The sequence below is a fragment of the Natrix helvetica genome (genome assembly GCF_964273705.1).
Source record: "Natrix helvetica genome assembly, chromosome: 5".
Taxonomy (NCBI): Eukaryota; Metazoa; Chordata; class Lepidosauria; order Squamata; family Natricidae; genus Natrix; species Natrix helvetica.
Window position 1 is genome coordinate 81,190,926 of NC_138551.1, and position 26,545 is coordinate 81,217,470.

At 41.6% G+C, this 26,545-nt stretch overlaps 1 protein-coding gene across 2 annotated transcripts in view; it reads left to right on the forward strand.

Annotated features, from left to right (window-relative positions):
- Positions 1 to 26,545, forward strand: part of PRKG1 (protein kinase cGMP-dependent 1) — a 999,829-nt gene that overhangs the window by 661,862 nt on the left and 311,422 nt on the right. For both annotated transcript variants that reach the window (XM_081955689.1, XM_081955688.1), the window contains exon 4: positions 7,452 to 7,557. In XM_081955689.1, coding sequence (XP_081811815.1) covers positions 7,452 to 7,557 — 106 coding nt within the window. The remainder of the gene's footprint in view (positions 1 to 7,451; positions 7,558 to 26,545) is intronic.

Genomic DNA, 26,545 nt, shown 5'->3' on the forward strand with positions numbered 1-26,545 from the left:
AGGGAAGCCCCATGTAGAGAGCATTACAGTAGTCCAGGCGAGACGTCACCAGTGCATGAGTGACCGTGCGTAGGGCATCCCGGTCCAGAAGGGGGCGCAATTGGCGCACCAGGCGAACCTGGTGGAACGCCCCCCCAGCCACGGCTGCCACATGGTCGTCCATTGACAGCCGGGCATCTAGGAGGACGCCCAAATTGCGCGCCCGTTCCACAGGGGGCAGTTGTTCGCCCCCTATGGCCAGCGTTGGAGTCAGCTGACTGAACCGAGGTGCCGGTAGCCACAGCCACTCAGTCTTGGAGGGGTTGAGTTTGAGTCTGTTGTCCCCCATCCAGACCCCGACGGCTTCCAAACACCGGGACATCACTTCGACAGCCTCGCTGGGGTGATTTGGGGTTGAAACGTAGAGCTGAGTATCATCAGCGTACAGATGGTATTCAACCCCAAAACCACGGATGATCTCCCCCAGCGGCTTCACATATGTGTTGAACAGGAGGGGCGAGAGGACCGACCCCTGTGGCACCCCACAAGTGAGTGACCTCAGGGTCGACCTCTGCCCCCCTGTCAACACACATTGCGACCGGTCGGAGAGGTAGGAGCCGAACCACCGTAAAACGGTGCCTCCGACTCCCATCCCCTCCAGCTGGCGCAATAGGATACCATGGTCGGTGGTATCAAAAGCCGCTGAGAGGTCTAATAGGACCAGGATAGAGGAACAACCTCTATCTCTGGCCCTCCAGAGATCATCAACCAGCGCGACCAAGATGTTAATGTGGCCTACACTATGAAAATGAATTATCCTTTTTTACTTGTGTTTTACAAACAGCTCTCTATGACATAGGTACTCTATAATCACTTTGTCATTATTGAATCTAGAGGGGCAGCTTCGAAAAATAATCCTATTACTTGAATGAGCAAACGTAATTTTTCAGTTGTGCAATTTTATTTTTTTAATTAAGGGCATATGCTGTCAACTTGTCACATGCAACTATGGAGGCTGCTTGCCCATTCTTCGTACGGTTTTAACGTACTTACAAATTACTATATTCAGGTTTCATATCATTCTCTAAGATAGATTGAATATCAACTCTCAGCCTTTTCATAGTATTCAGAGGCAAATTTACAAATTTATTTTAAATCTGATTTTTATTGCAAAGAGGAAATGCTCTGAAGTTTGCAATAAAAATACCTCTTTTTTATTTTTACATGATTCTAAAGGGACATTTAACTTGATTCTTACTGAGTATTTGACACATAATCAAAATTAATACCAAAACAAAACAAAGTGAGCTAATGAAAGAGAAGCATGAAGTAATATACAATTATGAATTAAAAACAAAGATCACCTTGAAGGGACCTGAGAAACGTGAGAATGATCGTTCGTACACAATATGTTAAGTCAGGGGTGCTTAAATGTGGCCCACGGAGCCAGCCTGGAAATAGCAAAGGACCAGCAAATAGCAAAGGACCCTCAGGCAACCAAAATGGGGCATGTGGGGGGGGCGTATGCTGCCCCCCATGCTCCATTTTGGCTGGCAAAGTTCTGTAGGAGGTCATCCATGCCAAAAACGGGGTGCGGGGGGTACATGTGGCCAGCAGGGTGCTACAGGAGGAGTCTGTCTCATCTCGTCTCCACCCTGCCACCCCACAGAGGAGAACTACAATGCTAATCCAATCCTCAAAGAAATCCAGTTTGACACTCTGTGTTAAGTTACGGCTTGGTTAATCCTAGGAGGATCTGCAAATCCAGACCTTCATTTAAACCAGCGTTTCTCAATTTCAGCATTTTTAAGATGTCTGAATTTCAACTTCCAGAATTCCTCATCTAGTATGGAACTCTAGACATCCTAAAGTTATTCACATTGATAAACACTGAGTTAAACTATGCCTAAATATCCGAAAAATAATTTATACCCATGATTTGTTATAAGCTTCCTTACTCTAGTCATGAGTTTATTTGATTTCTGAACCCATGGACAGGAGGGGTGGATTTACTGAAAGTTTCTCCTAAAAGCAGGGGTGGCAAACATACACTTTGTTGTCATCACGTGATGTATCACAACTTTTTCCCCCTTCGCTAACCCGAGGGTGGGGGTGGCCAGCACATGATGCATCCAGCCTGCGGGCCACGAGTTTGACACCCCTGCCTAAAAGTGCTGAAACATCCACCTTCTTTGAATGTCTCCCCTGGTGTCTTCACGGGAAGCTGATCAGTTATTTACCAAACCTGTTGTAGGTGTATTTACACAATTAAAGAGGGTACTGGGGGAAAGCCTCCAGCCTGACTCATTGAGCCTTATTGAGGATGTGGCTATTTTAATGCTTCTTCTGAATGATCGCACGGCTCTCATAATCATTAGTCATGATAGACTATGGTGCAAGCCGATTTAATCTGTCTTTAATAAGGAGTCTGTAGATGAAATGTAATGGCATATGGTTGTACAAAACAAAAACAAAAAAAACCCAAACAGACGGCTTGTTTCGGACAGAAAGCATATTAGAAAGAATTCCCTGAGGTTTTTTTGTGAATGACGTGATAAAACAGATGTCAGCCCAGAAGGCACCATAGAGCAGTGACCCTTTGAGATGCATTTTATGATTGGGAGAGAGAGAAGGAAGTAATATTTTTGAGGCACTTTTACTGATCAAAGAAGGATGAGTGATTGTGAGTTATCGCTTCTGCCATGGCGTTCTTCCACTTAGTATTTTGGAGATAAATAGTATCTTCAAAGGCATTGATAAGTGCACATGAATCATACTGTAGCAAGTAGCATTTACTTTCTAAGCATTTTAGTCTTTTATATCTAATATGGATACCCTAGTGCGTTTTTTGGCTTGCATGCCAAAAGCGGGGGGAATGCAGGGGGGGAATGTGTGGGAATGGCACACCCATAATGCTATGTGCATGACCCCAGCTTGCATGCGCGTACAACCAGCGCTCCCCCCCATTTTTGGCATGCTTTTTTCGCCTTTATAGGAGCCTGGGGAGGGCAAAAACAGCCTTCCCCACCCCTCCAGAGACTTCAGGAGCTTCCCTGAAGCCTCTGGAGCACAAAAAACCGGCCCTACGGGCAAACCAGAACTTCAGCAACAGACTTCCAGTTTGCTCGTAGGGCCAGTTTTAGCCCTCCGGAGCCTTCAGGGGCCTTCAGGAGGCTTCCCTGAAGGCTCCGGAGGGCTAAAACCGTCCCTATGGACAAACCGGAAGTCACTTGCATGCGTGCCGGCCAGCTAACAGGGCAATGCCTCGCGTGCCCTGACAAATGGCTCCGTGGGCCCCCTGTGGCACGTGTGCCATAGGTTCGCCATCACGGCCCTAGTGATTCACATTTATACATTTGAAAATTATAAATTTATAAAGGCCAATTCTTAATTAGCAGTTCTCAAGGAAGCTCAATTGAAGGCACTGTGGCAAATGCCTAATTCTATCTGACCAGCAAGGGAAAAAATATTCCTGATTATTTATTTTTTGTATAATTGTAATGAAGAATAAAATACCATAAAAACTTTAAATATGTGTTCAGAGATCCATTGAGCTGGTGATGGAGGACAGGAAGCAAGAGATAATATTCACCATCCACTTCTCTTATTGCACCCATGTCTATAAAAGCATTTAGTGTTACTCCTTCTTTAAACGTCTCCTTTCATGAACTTGTTACTATATTAGCATTTCTGTTGTGTAAAGTCTAGTTTCATAGTACAGCCTTACTGGGAAACTGCTAATACTCTCTCTCTCTCTCTCTTTCTCTTTTTATGTATATTTCTGTCTGGCAAAGTACAAATAGAATATGCCTTTTTTAAACTCGGAAGCTTTTATTAATGGATACCTATAGATGTAGTTGTAGAGATGCTATCAAGAGTTTGGAGTAATGGTTCTACTAATGGCAATTAAATATAGAGCTGTTTCTGTAGGAGAAGACCCATCATAATATGGAAGTTCAGTGGCACTTTTCCTGGGGAGAATTAATGAAAGGAAGATGGTCTTCTACCCATTTCTTGTTCCCTTTGCAGATGCTTGTCCACCAGCCAGCATATGTTCTTTCCTGGAATCTAAGACATATTTATAATTAAAATCTAAATGTTCTAAAATGGCTTCAAGGACAACAGATTTAGAAGTAGCCAGGGCACCCATATGCTTTATTACTGTGCAGATTTATTTAAAGTTTAGCTGATCAAATCACCATTTTTACGGTTAGATAATCATTTTCTGTATGGAAAAATGATCTTAATACATAAAGCTATAGATTTTCCTAGTTCTGCCTTGAAAATGTTCTTCACATTGTATTAAGATACTGTACCGACTTCAGAAAAAAAAAGTAATTTGTAATCTTACATTTTGTTTTTGTTTCTGTTCTGTTGATAAACTCAAACAACGTGTGCCAGTATGTTCACAGTAAAAATGAAGTTTATCTTAATCTTTAAAATTATCCCAAATTATCGGGGGATAATCTTCCATTGGTGATGATCTCAGATCTATGAAGATGTTAGGATTAAGTTTTCATTTATGATGTGTATGTATGTATATAGATACTATATAAATAATATATAAATAATATGTCCATTACCCAAACTGAAGGTGATTTATTGAAGAATGCATGGGAGGTGTGTTTTTTCTTTTAAAGAAAAAAGTGATATGAAGCATATGGATTCATTTAGAGAATTAGGAAAAGAAAAGAAATAGATGAAACAACATGACAAATTCCATTGGCAGACGTCTAAGTGATTATTTCAGCCCGCTTTAAACTCATGACAGCACACTTCCTCAATTCGTTCTGTATTCCTTTGGTCATCTTGCATGTCACTCAGAGCATTACTATGCAGCACTATGCATCTGGTGATGAATTCATTCAGGGCACTGAAAATCCTGGCTTGAAAAGATAAATGGCAATCAAAACAGCTAATGCAGACGGTTTACAAATTGCACATGAAATCACTGGAATGTTTAACTTTTTTTCCTAAGTCTCTCTCCTGCTGTGTGTCTATTCATAGTTTTGAAAAAAATCCTTCCTCTGTCTGCCCTTCCCCCATTTCTGATACATGAGTTGTGTCTTTTTGGTAAGGAATGAAAAATAGAGAATAGAGCTGGAAGGCACCTTGAAGGTCTTCTGGTCCAACCCTCAGTTCAAGCAGGAGATCCTATACCATTTCAGACAAATGGTTGTCCAATCTCTTCTTAAAAGCCTCCATTGATGAAGCACCCACTAACTTCTACTGTCAAGCTGTTCCACTGGTTAATTTTTGTCACTGTTAGGAGGTTTCTCCTTAATTCCAGGTTGCTTCACTCCTTGGTTAGTTTCCATCCATTGTTTCTTGTCTTGTCTTCTGGAAAATAAGTTGACCCACTTTTCTTTGTGGCAGCCAGTCAAATGCTTGAATATTGTTATCATGTCACCCCTGGACTTTTTTTCTCTCTCTAGACTAGATATACCCAAATCCTGTAACTGTTCTTCATATGTTTGAGTCTCCAGGCCCCTAATCGTCTTGGTTGCTGTTCTCTGCACTTTTTCCAAAATCTCAACATTTATATCAAGAGAAAAATTTAAATGGGCATTCTTTTCTTCTTTTCTGATTTAAGGAACAGTTCGTTCCTGATTTTATGGTTGGAAACTGTGGCTGGAAACCGATGTGCATTAATGTGCCAATAATCCTCATGAGTCTCAGTGAAATTATTCTCTCTATAGGTGTGCATGCAATCAGATAGTAATAATATAATCTAATTCTGTCCATACGTATTCAGAATGGAAGTGTGTTAAATTAAATTGAACTTTCTTTGTAATATGCATGCATAGGTTTGCTGCCTAAGGTTGCAATCCTATTTTCATTCATAAAAGAAGTAATAAATTCCATTAAATACATTGACTCTTACAATAGGTTATATTTCACCAATCAGGCAACCAACCTAGTAGTTTCTCCTTATAAATAAGTATCCCAGACTTGGGGTTCTCCCCCCTGCCCCCCCCCATCTCTCTGTAAGAGGATGAATTTGAGAAAAGAAGCATCTGGAAGGGGAATTTTAAACCTCCGATCAACATCTGAATTAAAGTATCATGAGGCCACTTAAAGGAAATAAAAACAAGAATCCACTGGAAATTATGCTGGAAAGTATGAAGCATAATTTAATTTTAAACTTCTTAGGATTGCTTTGCACACATCTACGTTTTTCAGTATTTTCCTAGTGTACTTGGATTATCTATTTGTTTGTATTATATCTCACCTATTGTTCAAGGATTCGAGGTGATACTTTGCTCCAACTCAACAACATTGTGAGTTAGGATGTAAATGAGACAGAATGACAGGCCCAAAGTCATCTCCTGCCTCGGTTTCCCCAATGCCTGAGCAAGTAGCACTCCAGTCTTACAATTAATTTCTATCATGAGGATCTTTTGAATACCTTTTCATCTCTGAACAATCCTATTTACTTGCAATGCCCCCATTAATTTCTTAAAAGAACATTTCTGTTGTATTTAAGCGAATGATACAATTCTAGTTTAGTCATCAGTTTCAATGTCTTCTTCTTCTTCTTGTGCCATATCCGTCATCGGACGTTGGTGATCATGTTGGCGATCCTATTTTCATCAACAACCTCACAAAAAAGTGCTGCTGAATTTTGTCCAAACCAGTCCCTTAAATCGTGAAGCCATGATGTTCTTCTTCTTCCTGGATTTCATTTGCCTTCAGTCTTTCCTTGGAGGATTAAGTGCAGTATGCCATATTTTTCCAAATGTCGCAGCACATGTCCAAAATAGTCTAACTTTTCCTTTTTTTTAATGGTTTTGATGATTTCCCTTGGCTTTCCCAGGCGGTTTATCACCTCCTCATTTCTCATCCCAATCTTGACAATTCTAAAATGAGTAGACTTCAACTCCCAGAATTCCCCAGCAAGAATGAAAATAATCTGGCACTTTTCCTTTTGACGGTTTCCTTTTTAAACTCCTCCTTTCATTTATATAAAGGTATCCCATTGGAGCATACATTGTTTCCCATCAATTGTGATTTAGACAATCTTGTAAGTCCTTTGTTCAATGAAAAGAAGAAAATTCTAGAGACAAATCCAAGAAGGTGGAAGTCTACACTGATGTAAAAAAAAAACTAAGTCAGCATTATTTGAACACCCAAAGACATAACAAATTGCCTAAGGAATTAATGAGAAGTGATTGGTTTTGGGCATTCGTTAAGAAAATTATAATCCTATCTTGTTTTAAACTCATGACTTCTCCAGAAAATTGCCTCCAATTTTAGGATGAATTATTTATATTAAGTTACAATAAGGAATTAATGAACACAGACCATAATATTACTTGCCCAATATGTTTTGTTTCACTTTTCTTGGTTTGAAAATAGAAAAAAACCAATAATAATTTTCAGGTTTTCTCATTGGTTCTGCAATTTACAAAATTTTTCTTAAATAAAAATATGCTAATCAAAATTCCACTTGTCATTTTTTTCCCCCTCAGCTCTCGTAAATGTGAAACTTTGGGCTATTGATCGGCAATGTTTCCAAACAATAATGATGAGGACTGGCCTTATCAAGCATACAGAGTATATGGAATTTTTAAAAAGGTATGGCACTAGTTTACATTTTTGTGCTTTGGAAGCAAGCTACATTTATTGTCATGCTTGGGAATATTATATATATATATATATATTTGTCTTGTTGGAGGGGGAGCTTGTGAATGAGTGCTCATTTCTATTCAACATTTTTAATTTGTTCTTTTAATTACATTAATGGCATAAGATCTTGAAAATAGGGGGTAGTGATTGAAGGTCTCCGATTCATTATTATTTGCCTTTTATCATAGTAGATATTCCACTGAAGACTGGTAGCAGAAAAGTAAGGAACAGAATAAATACAGCAATCATAGAAAGAGCCATTTTTACAGATCCATTAGGAACTTCTCTTTTAAGAAAAGATTTATTCAAGATACAGAATAATTGTGTTTCTTAAAAATGTAATATGGCCTAATGCTTTTTATTTAATAATAATATATTTTAAAAATATGTGTTTGTATCTCTCAGGTAGAGGTATTACAGTTTGCTTTGGGGGTGTACAAAATGGAACGTGAATGAGTTACAAAAGAAAAGAGATTTAGTGATGCTTATTTTAATTTTATTAAATTTGAATTTAAGCCCTTTGAAAAGGATTCAAGTAGTTTTGATTTCCCTAATGCAGTATCAAAGTGCCAGAAAGTTGAGGTATATAATTATACAAGAATCAAATATATTAACATAAATCTTCTTTAATTAAAAGTTATTAAAGGCTGGAAATATAAGCGCCTTCATTCAGAAAAGAAAAAGAGCACCACTAGAAAGGTTTAAATAGCCAACAGGTCACTGGTGTTGTCTGGGTGACAGAATTCACATTATTTTTCTACTGTTTTTATTACTGCATTCATTGGACGAAAAAAAGCAACCTTTTGAATGAAGATTTAATTTGCAAAAAAAATTTCCCAAATTAAGTTATAAATATTTTGCTCAAATTTGGAATTAGGGAAATGAGAAGACATTAATAATAAATACTCAGTTTAATTTATGATTGGATAGGCATATCTTGTGCATGAAAGATTGATGAGCCATAATCTTGTGTGGAGTTTCAGGACAATATGTTCCACTGAAATCAGTGTGCTGCACTCCATTGTTGTCTTGAATCTAATTGATTGAATTTTATTTGGGACTGCTCTGTAATAGTAATATAAATAATAATTTATTTATAATATAAAAAAAAATGTTGAGACTCTAGAAAAAGTGCAGAGGAGAGCAACCAGGATGATTAGGGGACTGAAGATTAACAAATATGAAGAACAGTTACAGGAACTGGGCATGGCTAGTCTAGTGAAAAGAAAGACCAGGGGAGACATGATAGCAGTGTTCCAATATTTGAGGGGATGCCAGAAAGAAGAGGGAGTTAAATTATTCTCCAAAGCACCTGAGGACAAGAAGCAATGGGTGGGAATTAATCAAGGAGAGAAGCAACTTAGAAATAAGGAGGATTTTTTTGACAGTGAGAACAATCAACCAATGGAACAACTTGCCCTCGGAAGTTATGGGAGCTTCATCACTTGAGACTTTCAAGAAAAGATTGGAGTGCCATTTGTCAGAAATGGTGTAGGGTCTCTTCCTTGAGTGGGAAGGTTGAAATAGATGACCTCTAAAGTCCCTTCCAACTCTGTTAATCTGTTTGTGAAAGCATTGGAAAAAGCACAGATATTACAGAGCACTGATACCGCAATGTTTTTGTCATGGTCTGGGGACCAGATGAATGCAGTGTTGTAGGCAATTACACAAAACCCAAGGGTCCAGGATATGGTTCTGTGATGGTTAGGTACAAGTAGAACTTAACCTTGAATAAATACAATCTAGTTAAGATCGCATAAACATCCTGCTTAAGCCTTTTAAAAAGAGCTCAAATCTGTTGAGTAGATGGCTAGAAAACTCTTATATTAAGGATTTTTATGGCCTCCAAATCGAGCCTTTATTATGATCACAAATCAGAACAAGGAAGGTAGGGTACAAAGGTAGGGAGGATAGCGAGTCGGTGAGGAGAACGTGTGGGAGGCAAGCTATATCCTGCTGTGCGGGGGCGGCGTTTGGATCCGACCGCCGGTGGCGACGGGGCGGCAGAAATGGCACTGGAATATCGGGCGCCCTATTTCTCATCTATCTCTCTGACCGCAGCCTGGCTAAGAGGCCAGTGGGGCCGGTGGGGCTGGAGAGAAGCTGTGGAGACTGTAGAAGAAAGCCAGGGGGTCGCCGGAGGTTTTGGGCGACCTCCAGAAGATCAATAGGCCGAGCAGCTGGCCTTGGCACCCCGCCTACCCCCCCCGCCCCCCCGCTGAGGTGCGATCCCTGTATACTCTAAGAACTACCTAAGAACTACCTCTCGGTCTCTGGGCCTTAAGAACTACCTCTGGGCCTCGCTGGTGGACTGTAGATTACTGTGGATTGTGAGGTCTGCTTCCTCTCCCATCTTATCTGCCTGTCAAATACTCATTGCTCTATTTTACATCAAGTTACATCTTGGACCTGCTGCAAAGAAAAACCCCGCCACAGCCATAGTCATGGATTGATTAACATTTTTATCTATTCAAGGTCTGACATTCTTCGACTGCGAGGGTCCCCCCTCTCGCAGGCATGCCCCCTTGCCCTGATGAGGGCCCACCTTGATGAGGGGTTTATTAACCCAGAGAGGTGGAGGAAGCGGGGGATTAGGGGTTTTTTAGTAAAATGTTTTTTAAAGGTTTTAAGGGGTTCCAGGGAGGGGGGGAGGGTTACTTGGCCTTGGGGTATGGACATAGCAGGTCAACAGGTGGGGTCAGGACGGAGGGGAGCGGAGTGGGGGGGGGTGGGAGGAAACACCATTCCTACAAGGGGAATTCCAATTGCGACGGTCGTAGGGAGGGGCGGGCGCGAGGACACTAGAAGAACATACAGTCGGTTGGGAGACCGGGGCCGCTGGATACGCCCGGTCGCTTGTACCAACCCCCGCAGGCTAGGTGGACAGGATTGGCAGAGCCTGGGCCTTAGGCTGATGTTATGTAATGCAAGGTCCGTGATTAATAAGGCCCCCCTCATCAGTAACTTGATCACAGAGGGGGAGCCGGACCTCGCAGGAATAACGGAAACCTGGCTGGGCCCGGAGGGGGGGTTGCCCCTCAGGGAAATGTGCCCTCCAGGTTACCGTGTATTCCACCAGCCACGGGCCCAAGGTAGGGGTGGTGGGGTAGCGATAATCATCCGGGAAGATTTGGCACCGAGAGAATTCACTGTGTCACAGATATCTGGTTGTGAGTCTCTGGGCGTGAAATGGGGCCCAGGGAGTCAGCTGGGCCTGTTGATAGTATACCTGGCTCCCCGCCATACATCAACGGCCCTGCCCGGGCTCCTCGAGCGGATCGCGGAGATGGCGGTTGAAACCCCCAAGCTATTAGTGATGGGGGATTTCAACCTGCCATCGATGGGAGAGGCATCCGGGGCAGCCCGGGAATTCATGGCTTCCATGACAGCCATGGATCTGACTCAAGTAGTTCAGGACCCCACGCACGAGGGAGGCCACATACTGGATCTTGTGTTTGTCTCCGACCAGTGGACGAGTGATCTGGGAAGAGGGAATTTAGTCATCACGCCCCTGTCATGGTCAGATCACTCACTTCTCCAGCTGGACTTCCCTGGCGCTGCTCCCCACCGCGGGGAGGCGGAACCAGACTATCCCAGATGGTTCCGCCCCAGGCATCTGATGGAACCAGATAGGTTCCAGGCGGAGCTTGGGCCACCTCCTGCAGACCTGCCCCGCCCCCGGGCAGAGGACCTGGTAGCCGCGTGGAATAATGCGGCCGCTGGTGCCTTGGACCGGGTGGCGCCTTTGCGGCCTCTCTGATGGCCACGATCGACCCGGGCCCCCTGGTTTAACGGGGAGCTAAGGGCGATGAAATGCCTTAGGAGACGCCTAGAGAGCAAGTGGAGGTCCTCCCGCTCCGAATCCGACCGAGCACAGGTAAGAGCCTATGTAAGGACTTACCTTGTGGCAATAAGAGTGGCCAAACGTCAGTATTGTGCCACCCTTATAGCGTCTGCAGAGAACCGCCCTGCCGCCCTGTTTCGGGTGACCCGCTCCCTTTTGTCACAGGGGCAGCGGGACCCCCCATTGCTGGGCTGGGCAGAGGAATTTGGAGAGTTCCTGCAGGATAAAATCGATCGGATCCGAAGGGGATGGACCCACCTCAGTGCTCCAGTGGGGACGTCCGAGGCTAGTCTTGAGAGACCATGCTGGGAGGAGTTTGACCTGTTGTCACCGAAGATTTGGACAGGTTGCGCGGGCGACTGCGAGTCACCACATGTTTATTGGACCCGTGTCCCTCCTGGTTGGTACTGGCCTCCTGGGAGGGCTCACGAGGCTGGCTACTGGGGCTGGTGAACGCTTCGCTGGGTGAGGGCCTTTTACCAACCGCCTTGAAAGAGGCGGTGGTGAGGCCCCTGCTCAAGAAGCCTTCTCTGGACCCAACGGAGCTAGCAAATTACCGTCCTGTCTCCAACCTTCCTTTCTTAGCGAAGGTTGTTGAGAGTGTGGTGGCTCAGCAGTTTCCGTGCCACCTGGAGGAAGCTGATTATCTAGACCCGCGCCAGTCCGGCTTCCGACCCAGTCACAGCACGGAGACAGCCTTGGTCGCGTTGGTGGATGATCTCTGGAGGGCAAAGGATGGGGGTTGTTCCTCCATCCTTGTCCTATTAGACCTCTCGGCGGCCTTCGATACCATCGACCATGGTATCCTATTACGCCGTCTGGAGGGGTTGGGGGTCGGGGGCACCGTATTACGATGGTTCCGCTCCTACCTCTCTGGCCGGATGCAATGTGTGTTGGCAGGAGAGGAGAGGTCGACCGCGAGGCCCCTTATCTGTGGTGTCCCACAGGGGTCGATCCTCTCGCCTCTCCTGTTCAACATATATATGAAGCCGCTGGGCGAGATCATCCATGGTTTTGGGGTGGGATACCATCTGTACGCTGATGACACTCAGCTGTACATTTCCACCCCAAACCACCCCAACGAGGCTGTTGAAGTGATGTCCCGGTGTCTGGAAGCCGTACGGGTCTGGATGGATGACAACAGGCTCAGGCTCAACCCCTCCAAGACAGAGTGGCTGTGGCTTCCGGCTTCCCAGTTCAACCAGCATATGCCATCGCTGGCCATCGGGGACGATCAATTAGCCCCGGTGGAAGGGGCGCGCAATTTGGGCGTCCTCCTTGATGCCCGGCTGTCTATGGAAGATCACGTGGCAGCCGTGGCGATGGGGGCGTTCCACCAGGTTCGCCTGGTGCGCCAATTGCGGCCCCTTTTGGACCGGGAGGCCTTGCGCACAGTCACTCATGCGCTGGTGACGTCTCGCCTGGACTACTGTAACGCTCTCTATATGGGGCTCCCCTTGAGGTGCACCCGGAGACTGCAGTTGGTCCAGAATGCAGCCGCGCGGGTAATTATGGGGAGATCGAGGTTCTCCCATATAACACCCATCCTGCGCGAGCTGCACTGGCTTCCTGTGGCCTACCGGGTGTGCTTCAAGGTGCTGGTTACCACCTTCAAAGCGCTCCATGGCACAGGGCCTAGTTACCTGCGGGATCGCGTCCTGCCCCATACATCCCTGCGACCCGTCCGCTCACACAGAGAGGGACTACTCCGGGTGCCGTCCTCCAGAGAGTGCCAGAGGGCGACGCCCAGGAGTAGGGCCTTCTCTGTAGTGGGCCCCACCCTTTGGAATGACCTCCCCCCAGACATCAGGACAACAACCGACCTTCGCTCCTTCCGTATGAAGCTGAAAACCTACCTGTTTCGACTAGCTGACCTGGCATAATACTACAATCTCTCCAGCCCAGGGCATTTTTAATTGGTAATTTTAGTTTTTAAGGGTTAATTTCACTGGGGTTTTAACTTTTTTAGGTATTGTAACTTATTTATTTATTCTTACCTCCTCTGTACGCTATATAATACTTTTGTACGTCGCCCCGAGTCCCTGTGGGGAGAGGGGGCAACTAATAAGTTCAAGTAATAAATAAATAAATAATAAATGAAGAACTAAAAGTATGAAAGATATACATGCATATAAAAACTAAATGTATATATAAAGGCAAAATCAAATAGGAATTTAAAAGGAATCTAAAAGGAGGAGTAGAGCAATAGGTGTATATGGGGATCATGGCAAATTAAATCTATCACAATAAAAATTGCTATAACAAGGTAAGTGCTTAATAAAACTGGTTTATGGCACAAGTCATCTCCTCACAGACTTTTAAGTGCTGCTCTGTAGAACCTGGCAACATTGTATGTTATAGTAGGGTTGGTGTCAGCAAGTAGCAGGGAGGTGAACAAATGTCTTGAGTACAGACTCAGAAGAAATGCATGTTCTGTTGTTTCTGCAAGTTCACAATTGTGAGATAGTGTCTTTCTGGGTAGGAAAATCTTCCTCAATTGGTCTTCAAGTGCAGCTGAGGAGATGATGTTATATTGTGACATAGTAAAGGCCCTTTGGTGTTTTGGTACTTTGAGGTTACTTAAGTATGCCATAGGGGACGCAGAATTTCTGTTGGGTTCAGTGTCAGTGGAGGTTGAAGACTAAGCTAGATCCAATTGACATTTTGTTTGCTACATGTTGTTTAATGAGTGCATTGGCTTGATCATATCCGGAGTGAAAGACCTGGAGAGAAGCCCGGGGATGAGATTTTAGTTCCCACTGCCTCTTTTCATTTGGATTGAAAATCATCACTCATAATTAATGGGAGAAAGTCAAAGGGGAGAAAAGGATAATCTGAGCCAGTAGTTGAGTGCACCCTCTAGTGTCTATTTCATAGAGGTCTATGTCTAGTCTTTGGGTAGCATTTGAGATATATTTTTGGGCTTGAAGGACCCAAAATGTGGACTGAACATGTGTCAATGGTGCAAAATTGGAGAAAAGGCTCATCCGGGCACCATAGTGAAATTGTGATATTGGCTTAACTTCCAATAATTTGAGCGCTGCAGAAAAGTAGTGACCATCTCTTGTCTTGAAGAATTCATGAGAGGAAAATGAGTTCCTTGGCAGACAGTAAGACTACATTCTATGGTGGTGGTTATTATGGTGCAGTGTTGCAGACTAACTCTGCTCACATTGCTAGGAATTCAATTTCTTTGATCCTGACCGGCTCAAGGGTGACTCAGCCTTCCATTCTTCTGAGTTCGGTAAACTGAAGACCCAGATTGTTGGGGGCAATATGCTGACACTGTAATATGCTGACTCTGTAGAGAAGCTATAAAGCACCATGAAGCAGTATACAAGTCTAAGTGTTATTGCTATTGCTACTTCCAGATATTTGAATCAGGAGACTGCTCAATCTTGTGGCCATTTATCTTCAAGGGTTGGTTCTGGAGCCTTTTGGCAAACACCATGGTTTTGATTTTCTGGTCATTGAGTTCTAGCTGTTCTTCCTTGCAATATTGTGTTTTTCTTGTAAGGCCAATAGGACTCTTGAGACTATTGGTGGATCATCTGCATAGAATAAAACAGAGATGATCCTGAAAATTAGTTTTGCAGAGTGAAAATGTTTGTTGAAGAGGTGGCCCATCATTTAACAAGAGGAAAGCCAATATACATTCTTGCTGTGCACTTTTCTCTGTTCCAATGGTATTGGTGACATGACTTTGGGCTTTATATCTTACTTTGCATCATCTCCCTTCATGAAACTTATCTAATAGATAAAATACACATCTAGGTTTCTAATTTCTGTCTCACTGGAGATATATAAACATTTATTATCAACCGAACACTGTGACTCAATTGGATTAACACAGCAATGGCATATGTCTTGAGTGGAGAGAGGTATTTTGATATGGTATGTAGTAGAGTCGAGACTAGGACTCCCAAATCTCCTTTTGCTCTTTGATGCTCTTAGCTCTGTCCTGCTCATGAATCAATGAAATCCATTTAATAGCATGTTATCAACAGTTTTCTGGAACAGTATGATGTCATAGCAGGAGAGGAAGTCAGTAAACAGGGATCACCCAACCACATTTCAGGTTGGAAGGATAACTTTATGATGGTCATTTGGATGTCAAACGCTGAGCACCTGGGAATGGGTGAGTGAGTTTTGCAAGACCAATAGCTTCATATTAATTGATGGTTGAAGAGGTTGTAGTTGTGTTTTCTTCTGGGGGGGGGGGGAGGTATGGCACCATCAGTTTCCTGCTCTCCCTTTTCTTGCAATTGTTTCTTCCAACTGGAATATAAATAATGGAAAATGTTTGCTTAGATAAATAATAGATAGATGATAGATAGATAGATAGATAGATAGATAGATAGATAGATAGATAGATAGATAGATAGATAGATAGATAGATAGACAGACCAATAATAATAAACGTCAATACTTAGATTATAACTATAGTAGTTACTGTCTCCTTAGTTCTCATTTTGCTTTGGCCTTGGTCAATGGTGGAAAAATGGAAAGAGGTAGAATGATTGAATAATTAAGTTATTATCTTGCCTCCTTATTGTCAAAGCAACAGCTGATAATTAACTTTAGTCGAGCTAGGTTTCTATCTCTCTCTATAAGAAAAATGATGATGTATGTGAAATCTCAACTCATTATTTAGCAAAGCTCTCAAGTGGATACTATTTTAAAGTTGTATTGTGAAATGTATATCAGATTAAGACAAAAAAACCTTCTTCTATTTATATGTTATACAAGATAAGTTAATCAATCCATCTCTTTTAGTTAAACTTTTCTTTATCAAAGGATCTATGACATGTCAAGGGATGAATGGATCAATCAATCCGTTTCCATTTTTTTCAGTTTCAAATGAATTCATTCATAAGACACTTCTAGCCTATTTTGCATCAAACTCTGAATTAGCAAATGCATTAATATCTTCTATGGACACCCAGTTGTGTTCCTTCACTGAGAGAACAGCATGAAACAAAGGGAAAGAGACCATCCCATGCCTACCAAATCTACTTTGGCATGAATGGTAACAAAACAGTAACAACCCTCTATGATAGGGGTCCCCAAACTATGGCCCGCAGGCCAGATACAGCTCACCAAAGCTATTAATCCAGCCCATGCAGGACCATGAGGCTGCCCCGCCCACATTGCCCTGAGCACCCACCGGCCCTCACTCCTTGGCTGAAGCCAGGATTTTCTTTCGCGAACCCCACAGGCTGGAACTGGAAGGTAAGGCCAAAATTTTTGACTGGCAGAGTGCTACTGGAGGCAGGGGGAGGCAAAAATGGGGTGCACAGAGGCCTCCCAGGGCATCTGCATGCCCATTTTTGGCGTACAGAGTTCCTGTGAAAGTGGGGATGGTCAAAAACGAGGTGCACAGAGGCCACCCATGGCATCCACATGCCCAGTTTTTGACGTCCTCACCTGTATCAAAATATTGAAAGAGAAAGAGAGAGAGAAAGAGAGACTGATATATATATAGAGAGAGAGAGAGAAAGAGAGAGAGAGAGAGAGAGAGAGAGAGAGAGAGAGAGAGAGAGAGAGAGAGAGAGAGAGAGAGAGAGAGAGAGAGAGAGAGAGAGAGATACAAGAGATACAGAGAGAGAAATATAGAGAGAGGGAGAGGGGGAAAGATTTGTTGATTGTAAGCTCTTTGGGGCTGAGAGGATTTGCTGCAAAACTGAGTTTCCTGATGTGGTCCATCAGACTCCTAAACAATTGAAAAAACCATCTAGTAAAAAGACAAGTCAGCCAAAAGTGCAACATGCAAACAAAAGGAAATAAAAGACCCGCAGAAGCAAAACAAATTAAAGTTTAATTTGTGTGCATTATTTAATGGACTGCTAAATTGGCCACGCCCACCTAGTCACATGACCTAGTGATGTCCACCCAGTCACATGACCACCTAGCCATACCCACCCAGCCGGTCTGCCCCCCCCCAAAAAAAGTCTGAGGGACCGTGAATTGGCCCCCTGTTTAAAAGTTTGAGGACCCCTGCTGTATGGGAAGCTCTTGGGCTGAGAGAAAAAGAGAGTGGGCTGAGGTTGACCTGAATCTGGGTCTCCTCATTCCTAGCCCAACATCTTAACCATTATAGTAGTCTCAATCGTGGATGATGTCAGCTCTTAAAGTCAGGAGCAGACATTGCAAGGACAGTCTCAATGTATTTTATTATTATAGGACAAGGGTGTCAAACTCAAGGGCCGCGGGCCAGATCCAGCCCGCAATGTGATTAGATCTGGCCCGCAGGGCTGCCCTAGAAACAACAAAGGACCATCCCCTGGTGCTTTGGCCTCGCATGGCTGGGCATTGATCTAAAATTGGTGGCAGCTATCTGGGCCGGAACATGGTCAGCCTTAGATCTGCAGTGCCACCTTGGAGCCAGTGAGGGGTTGCCCTCGTCTCAACCCCTGGGTGCATGCTGAAGACAATGGATTCCCCTCCCACCTCACCCAGACCACCACAGGCACCCTCAACATGAGCGATGGCAAGCTGGCCACACCCACCCTAGCCATGCCCACCCAGTTGACTGCAACCACCTGGCCATGCCCACCTGGCCTCCTAAGGTCAACCACAACCCTGGTGCGGCTCTTAGTGAAATCAAATTTGACACTCTTGTTATAGGCTATGCTAACAGAATCTTGAAAACCTGTTGGAGTTTCTCTCCGACTCCTTTATACCAAGCAGAATCAAAACAGGATTATGATGAGTCTATTTCCAATGTTTTCCTAGAAGTGCATTGTTTACTTTTTCATAACAGCTTTTGCAAAACTTTACCTAGGCCAATGATGGCGAACCTATGGCATGCGTGCCACAGGTGGCACACGGAGCCATTTGTCAGGGCACACGAAGCGCTGCCCTGTCAGCTGGCCAGTGCACATGTGCGCACTGGCCAGCTGAATTCACCCTTTTTTAAAGCCATTTTCGCCCTCCCCAGGCTCCAGAGCCTTTATAGGAGCCGGGGGGGACTAAAAGAGCCTCCCCCGCCCCCCCCAGAGGCCCTCCGGAGGCTTCATGAGCTTCCCTGAAGCCTCCGGAGCGCAAAAAAATGGCCCTATGGGCAAACCGGAAGTTCGGGAACGGACTTCCGGTTTGCTCAGAGGTTCGTTTTGACTGCTCCGGAGGCTTCAGGGAAATGCCCTGAAGGTCCCTGAAGCCTTTGGAGCGCTCAAAACGACCCTCCGAGCAAACCGGAAGTGACTTCCGGTTTGCTCGGAGGTTCGTTTTGACTGCTCCGGAGGCTTCGGGAAGCATCCTGAAGGTCCCTGAAGCCTCTGGAGGCTGTTTTCACCCTCCCCAGCCTCCTATAAAGCCTCTGGAGACTGGGGAGGGCAAGAAAAGCATGCAAAAAATGGAAGGGAGTGCCTGTAGTGCACGCATGCGCACTGGGGGCATCGTGCATTGCATTATGGGTGTGGCACGCCCGCACACAACCCCCTGCACTCCCCCCACTTATGGCACGCGAGCCAAAAAAGGTTCGCCATCGCTGACCTAGGCTATATCAGCATTCTATATATCTGTATCTAGATTTAGTTATAGCTACAGATTCCTTTATTGCTGCTACTCCCTCATCCATCCCATTACTGTGTCGGTTGTTTGATGCTACTTCAGAACAAGGAAAGAAATTCAATTTTATGGAGAAATATTGAATATTATGAATGTACTCAATGGTAATACTTTGAGTGGATTGATTCTATGCTGCAATATCAGCATTTAATTCTCTCTCTCTCTTTTCTTTCAAAGTCTGCCCATATGAAATTATTAGTTTTGAACTTAAATGCAACTGTTAGAAAAGTTTCTTAGGGTTAATTGAATGTGATAGAAGTTATTTGTTCTTTTCCTGGAAGCATACAGCATAGGACATGTTGAGATATGAGCTTCTTTACATTGGCAGGGTGCAGATGTTATATTCCAACCAGGGTTGTATTGACTAGGGTTGAATTCCAACCCTCAACCTCTTCCTTCCATTCACCTGCCTTCTTTTCTTTTCTGTATTTTGTTGCCATTGTGATTTATTATTAAACAGGCAACATATTTCATTTTCAATTAATTTCATATGTCTGCTTCTCCTAATAGCATGGCTCATAAACTTATTATTATTATTATTATTGTTGTTATTATTATTATTATTATTATTATTATTATTATTATTATTATTATTATTATTATTATTATTTGTCTTAGAAGAACAAATAATGTATTAATTAATCTCCCAAACTGTGGTCACTATGTTCTATCATACTGTTATCTGCGAACTAACTATATGTTTAAGGATATAGAGCAATGTGTGATATATATTCTGACACACACACACACACACTCACGTATATGGCTCTGTGTGTGTGTGTGTGTCTGTGTGTGTTCTAGCATAACTCTGGAATGCCTGGAGCAATTTCAACCAAAGTTGGTACACAGATGACTTATTTTCTGGAAACAAATACCTGGGGGGGGGGAGACATCCCTAACACCCCTCGGGATGTGTGTTATCTTAAGATACAGCCTGTTGTGCCTTAAAATGGCCTCTACTGTACTGCTATAAAGTGGCTTCTACTGTACAGCGCAGTGGAGTTGCCATGGTAACAGTTTCTAGTACTCCACAAGGGGGCTCCCTCTGGTAAAGGGAAAATCCAACATTAGAAATTACATTTGGTCTGGACATTTCCCCCCTATAAATAAATACCCAAGCAATGCTGGATTATCATCTAGTTTTTTATAATCTTGGCTTTGGCATCCAATAAGCATCATATACTGTATATATTTGTAAATATGATTACAACCTAAATGACTGCATAATATAGAATAGTGAACTATAGAAATAAAACTTATGTAAATATTAATGATATGAATAATACTGATACTGAAATGCTGTAATGAGTGGAAATTTTTGTTTTTTAATGTTTAAATACATTTAGTAAAAACTATTTTTTTTAAAAAAAGCATCATATCCTGGCCTAACACTCTTTAATATTTCTCAAGATGTGCTTTAAGGTTATATGAATCTTCTGCCTGTGGTTTTGGATCTAAAGTCCTTTCTATCTCATAAATACATGTTCCCTTAAGCATAGCTACACATTCTATTTGTGGGTCGCAATACTAGAAGCTTTTTGAGTAGAGTAAGAACAAAGCAACCCAGGCACAAAAGTTGAAATGAAAAGATTTAGTTCATCATGTAAACAGTCAAACTTTAAAAATCAGATTTTTGAGTAACAATGTAAAAATACCTCTCCATAGATAATGACCTTTATTGAATAAAATGTCCAATTTGAAGTGAGAACAAGTTTTATTAGAGCAGTGTGGCCCTTTCCCCTATTCATTCTTCTTTCATTATTTTTCAAGCGCATTGGAAATCATCTCCTATAAAGATTCTTTTGGAAGCAGGTTTTATCTCTAAAGAATTAAAGCAATCGTTGTGGTTCATTAAAAAGAGGGTGAATATGTCAAAGTGTGTATATAGTCACATACAAAGAGATAGTATTGATATGTGTTATTTATTTAATATGCAAATTTTATCCAGATTAACATGAAATGAGCATTAATAAAATAAGTCAAGTCATTTATGGCATCTTTGCATAGTCAGGAAATAATGAGGAATTTTTCTTAACAATTTTCTCTGAAGTATCTCTTATAGTGCTAATGTGCCCCAAGCAAATATGGAAGTCAGCAAAAATTCCTTTTCTGTCACATTTAAAAAGTGAATAACTTATTCCACTCATTTAAATAGTGGAAGGTTTTCTTTTCTTAACAAGCCCATAGCAATTTATATACTTACAGGTAGTAAAGTGATTTTAAATTGTATATTCTCTATATTCAATATTTTGATTACCAGTGCATCTTGCTGAATCTGTTCTTCCATCAAAAGGTTCTGGGACCTTTAGGCAGCTAATGCAAATAAGGTTTACTTCTGAAGAATCCATGCATAGCAATACGATTATACCAAAAGCTAAACATAATGCAATGTAAAAATCTGTTAGATGCACTTTTAAGCAAATAATTTCCACCATTTAAAGAGTGGACAATAAGTAAATAATGAACTACCTTTGCTGTTGGAAGAAATTACGGAGCAAAAAATAGAACTGAAATCAGAAGCATTCTTATTAGGAATATTAGACCAAAAAAGGGACATACAGTTTCAATACATAATACTACACATACTTACTGCAGCTAGGATTGCTTTCGCACAAAACTGGGGGGGGATCAATACACCCGCAGACGAAATAATAATTTAAAAAGTACTCAAATGTGCAGAGATGGACAAAATGACCATAGAACTAAAAGAACGAGAAGAATTGGATTTCTATAAAATATGGAATAGAATTTATAAGTGGCTAGAAAACAAGCCAAAATAGAAAATAGAGAATGTAAATATAATGGTGATATAAACAATTAATATTATTATAAGTGTTAGTACTACTGTTACTATATTATTGGACAAGGTATAATCAATAGGAAGGCAATGCAGAATGGAGAACTATAAAAGCTAAACATGAAAGCCAATACAGAAGGCTGTATAATTACTTTATATTGTTATGTATGTTTTGTTTTTGTTTTCTTTTTTTTCTTGTGTTTTTCTTTCTGTTTTTAAAGATTAAAATGTTTAATAAAAACTATTTTTAAAAAATGAACTACCTTTGGTGGTTAGCAAAATAATATGGTTAAAAACTGCACCTAAAGCATTATGGATGATGGGAAAAAATTGGAGCATTAAAGGAATTCCATCTGTTCTACAACCAGTATCAGTGTTAGTGCACTTCTGTTATCCTTTATTTTATTTATTGTATGTTTTGTCAAGGGTGTATAAGGTAATAGATATAAGTATATACAAGATTATGAATACATGAAATAGATAGTAAAATAAATGGGGTTGTTACGACAGGGATAGTAGGCACGTTGGTGCACTTATGCACGCCCCTTAGAGACCTCTTAGGAATGGGGTGAGGTCAACAGTAGACAGTCTTAGGTTAAAGTTGTGGGGATTTGGGGAAGAAACCACTTAGTCAGGTGGGGCATTCCAGGCATTAACCGCTCTGTTGCTGAAGTCGTATTTTCTGCAGTCGAGTTTGGTATGGTTTACCATAAGTTTGTATCTATTTTGTACTCATGTATTGTTATGGTTGAAGCTAAAGTAGTCATTGACAGGTAGAACATTGTAGTGGATAATTTTATGTACTATGCTTAGATCAGACCGAAGGTGGCATAGTTCTAAGTTGTCTAAGCCCAGAATTTAGAGCCTGGTGGCATAAGGTATCTGTTGCGAGCAGTGGAATGGAGGGCTCTTCTCGTGAATATATCTGGACTCGCCCAATTATATCAATGTCTTATATGCAATGCTGGTTCTAGACAGATGAGCTGTATTCGAGAATTGGTCTAGCAAATGTTTTGGTTAATTCAGGACTGTCAAACTCCCGGGGCGTGAGCCAGATGCATCATGTGCTGGCCAAGCCTCCGCCCAGTTTAATGAAAGGGGGAAATGTCCCGATACATCATGTGACGCTGCCGTGATGACACAAGTTTGACACCCCTGCTTTAGTTGCTTCTGACTCAGTGACATCTTCTGTCCAGTACTGTCTACCGGTAACTGTTTTGGAATTTGAAAAATTACTATTTGTAAAGTCAACGGTGTGCCATCAGTGATAGAATGTAGCCAGCTTATGCCTTCTTGGCCTCTTCTTTGATAGCCTTTAAATTGTCAAAGCATCTTCTCCAATATTTCTTTATTTATCCACAAATATCAAAGCTCCTGCTTCATTGTTAATGCCTCCAGTGAGCAGCTTCCGTTTACTTTACCTGGAACTGAATGATCTGTTCTTACTGCCAGATCAAGATATATGCAACAATTTTCTCTACCATCACAATTCAAAGGCATACATTTTTCTTTGTTCAGTCTTTTTGATGATTCAACTTTCACAGCCCTATGTTACATCTAGAAAAGCCACAGCCTTGACAATGCATTACCCTTATTGTCACAATATGTTTCCACGCTTTAATGTTTTAGCTGTATCTAGATAGTCTGTCCTCCAAATAGTAATGATCTCTTTATTTTTCCTCCTTCTCCTGTTATATCCAACCATTATTTTGCACAATCTAAGGTGCACAGCACTCTTTCCTTCTCTTTGCCAGTGATGGGATTCAGCCAGTTTGCACCTATTCAGGAGAACCAGTTGTTAATTTTCTAAACAGTTTGGAGAATCGGTTGTTGTAAGAAATCTCACTTTGTTTTTTTTTCCACTTTACAGGGCTAATTCTGTAAGGAAGGCAGGAAGGAAACATTCTGGTGTTGTTTCTAGCCTAATCTTTATTGCCCTGCTTACAGAAGCTGGCTCTTCCATTAACCCTTATTACATTGTAACAGCTAAGACAAAGCGCCCATCGATGTGAATGATGGCCACACCCACCCAGTCACATGACCACCGAGTCCCGCCTACCCAGCTGGTCATTAGGGCAGAGAACCAGTTGTAAACTCATTTGAATCCCACCAATGCTCTTTGCTCACAATAAATCATCTTTGAGATGGGTTTAAGCTGAGAAAGAATGACTAGCCCAAAGTCACCCAGCCAGTAAGGGAGGAGTAGTATTCATTGGCCGCTGGTTTCAAATTGAGTAGCAAAACCATGTAATGGCTACAGTCAAGCTTTGCAAATAGAAGTCTGTTAATAATTCAAGCTGGCTCTTGATAAAATTTTAGTTGCTGGGTTTTTTACTTCAGTTTTGAGCAGCAAACTGAGGTTTCTGCACTTCCTTCATTCAGTTAGAGGTTATTGCATTACTCATTTCCACCCATCGAAGTGACATCATTAGCATATTTTCATAATTATAATCATTGTTATTGAAAATTCTGTTCAATCCAATACATTAGATCTACGTCTGATTTTCTTCCAACAATTTGAATTTCACTCCCTAGTTCTTCTAACACTAGTACTGTACACCCTGTTTCAACTTTTATGCATTTTAATGTATTTGTTAAGATTTATTAATATATTTATTTCCACTAAACTCAATCCGAAACCTTAGACTTACATATCCTCTTAAATCTATCCTGTATGAAGTAAGCCTCGCTGTTTCTCTCATTTTGATTTCTTTGCTGGCTATTCAGGAGAACCCTTGCATACTTTCTTGCTTTATGCAGGTTGAATTATCTTTTGTATGCGCAAAACACAACAAGCTTGGTTAGCAGATGGTACAGTGCTATATTGTTATCTGACTAAAAATTGAAATCAAATTTTAGGGTTTTCTCTTGTATGATTCAGTAGGATGATCTGCAAAGCTCTTGGAACATGACTTTCTCAAAACTACCTACCATATTTTTCAGAGTATAAGACGCAGCGGAGTATAAGACACACCAAGATTTTGAAGATGCAAATTTTTAAAAAGTTTTTGAACTCTGCAGACCTCCCAAAAATGGCCCGTTTTTCATGAAAATGGCTCCATTCTTTGTCAAAAAAAAAAGGGCATGAATAGCCTTCAGGAGGCTTCTAGAGTGCTCCTGGGAGCTGGGGGGGGAGGCAAAAACAAGCAAAAGCCACTCTGTTTTTCATTCATTTTTGCCCTGCCCAGCCACCAGGAGCTCTCTAAAAGCCTCCTAAAGGCTATGCGTGACTGTTTTTGCAAAGGGGGCGGGGTTTTAGTAGGCTAAAAATGCTGTATTCAGTATATAAGACACACCCAGATTTTCACCCTCTTTTTTGAGGGGAAAAGGTGTGTCTTATACTCCAAAAAATATGGTATATATTATATATATGACCCTTTCATAACTGTCACAAAGTTGAATAGAATTATACAGTTTCGTCCTAAAGCAGAATTATGTTTCTATAGATTTTAATTTTAGTGGCATAATTATAGTTTGTGCGTCAACTTTTTTTTAGCGTTGCTTGGTAGCTACTAATTCTTGCTTCTGCTGCTTTCTTTTGGCTATGTAAAGTTCCATGTTCCTGTATGGCCTGCCTAAAATTTACCCCCCCCCAAAAAAAATCTTGCCCCAAATACACACACACACACAAATGCTTGTTCTAACAATATCATTTGTAATTTCAACCTATGAATTACAACAGATAATTCATGAAAGGCAAACGGTTTCTCTTGTGTTCTGTAATGTACATCTGTGGGTTAATTAGGATTTTAGCAAAGTGATGAATTGATATGTCTATTAGGATCAGCTAATACAGTCGTCTTTTAAAATGAAACCACAGACAAAACGAGACACCACAGGTGGTAGCCAGTAATTAGCCATCTGTGAATGTCAAGAATTTTACATTTTACATTTGCCCTTAATAATACAATCAAGAGATTTCTTACTAAGATAGGGTTCAATTTCCAGAAATGTTTATCTGGTAAAATATTATAATGACTGTAATTTTAAAAAGACATGGGATTTTTTTCATAAATTTATTGTCTTAAGTTCTAAGAGAACTTTTGTCAGCAAAAAAGCAACTTCATTTAGGCAAACACAATTGTGGTTTTTGAATGTTTTAATTAAGACTTGCTGTTCAGTGAGGCTGTACAGATTCATATGAGAAAATCATGCCTATATAGCAAAGACTGAATGTTCATCACAGTATTTGAAAACTACACAAGTTATGCCATTCCCCCAAAACAATTCAGTAACATCTCAAATAACAGTTTGATATGTATTTACTCATAATTAGATTATATATTTAAAACTCTGGAATTTATAGCTACATAGTGTAGAAATATTAATAAATGTTTGTTTAATTCATTTATTCATTCGAGTGATGATAATGATCCAAGAGCAAACCAACAAAAATTAAAATATGTAGAACGGTAAAATGTATATATAAAATTATTATGGAAGCCTAAAAGAAACTGAAAAAGACACCACTTAATTCCTATTGAGTGCTGCAGAAATTTGTAAAAAAAAATCATCACTGCATGACAAAATATGGCTTATTATTATTTATGAAACTGGGTCAGTAGCAGTAGTGACTTCCTACTGGTTAAGACCGGTTTGGCTGAACCAGTACTGGTTTGGCGGCTCGGGTTGCTGGAACCGGCAGTGACCCATGCCTGCCATGCCCCCAAGTTGGTTCTCCTGGCATCGTCGTAGGCGCTGCGATCTTGTTTTCCACTTCTGCACAT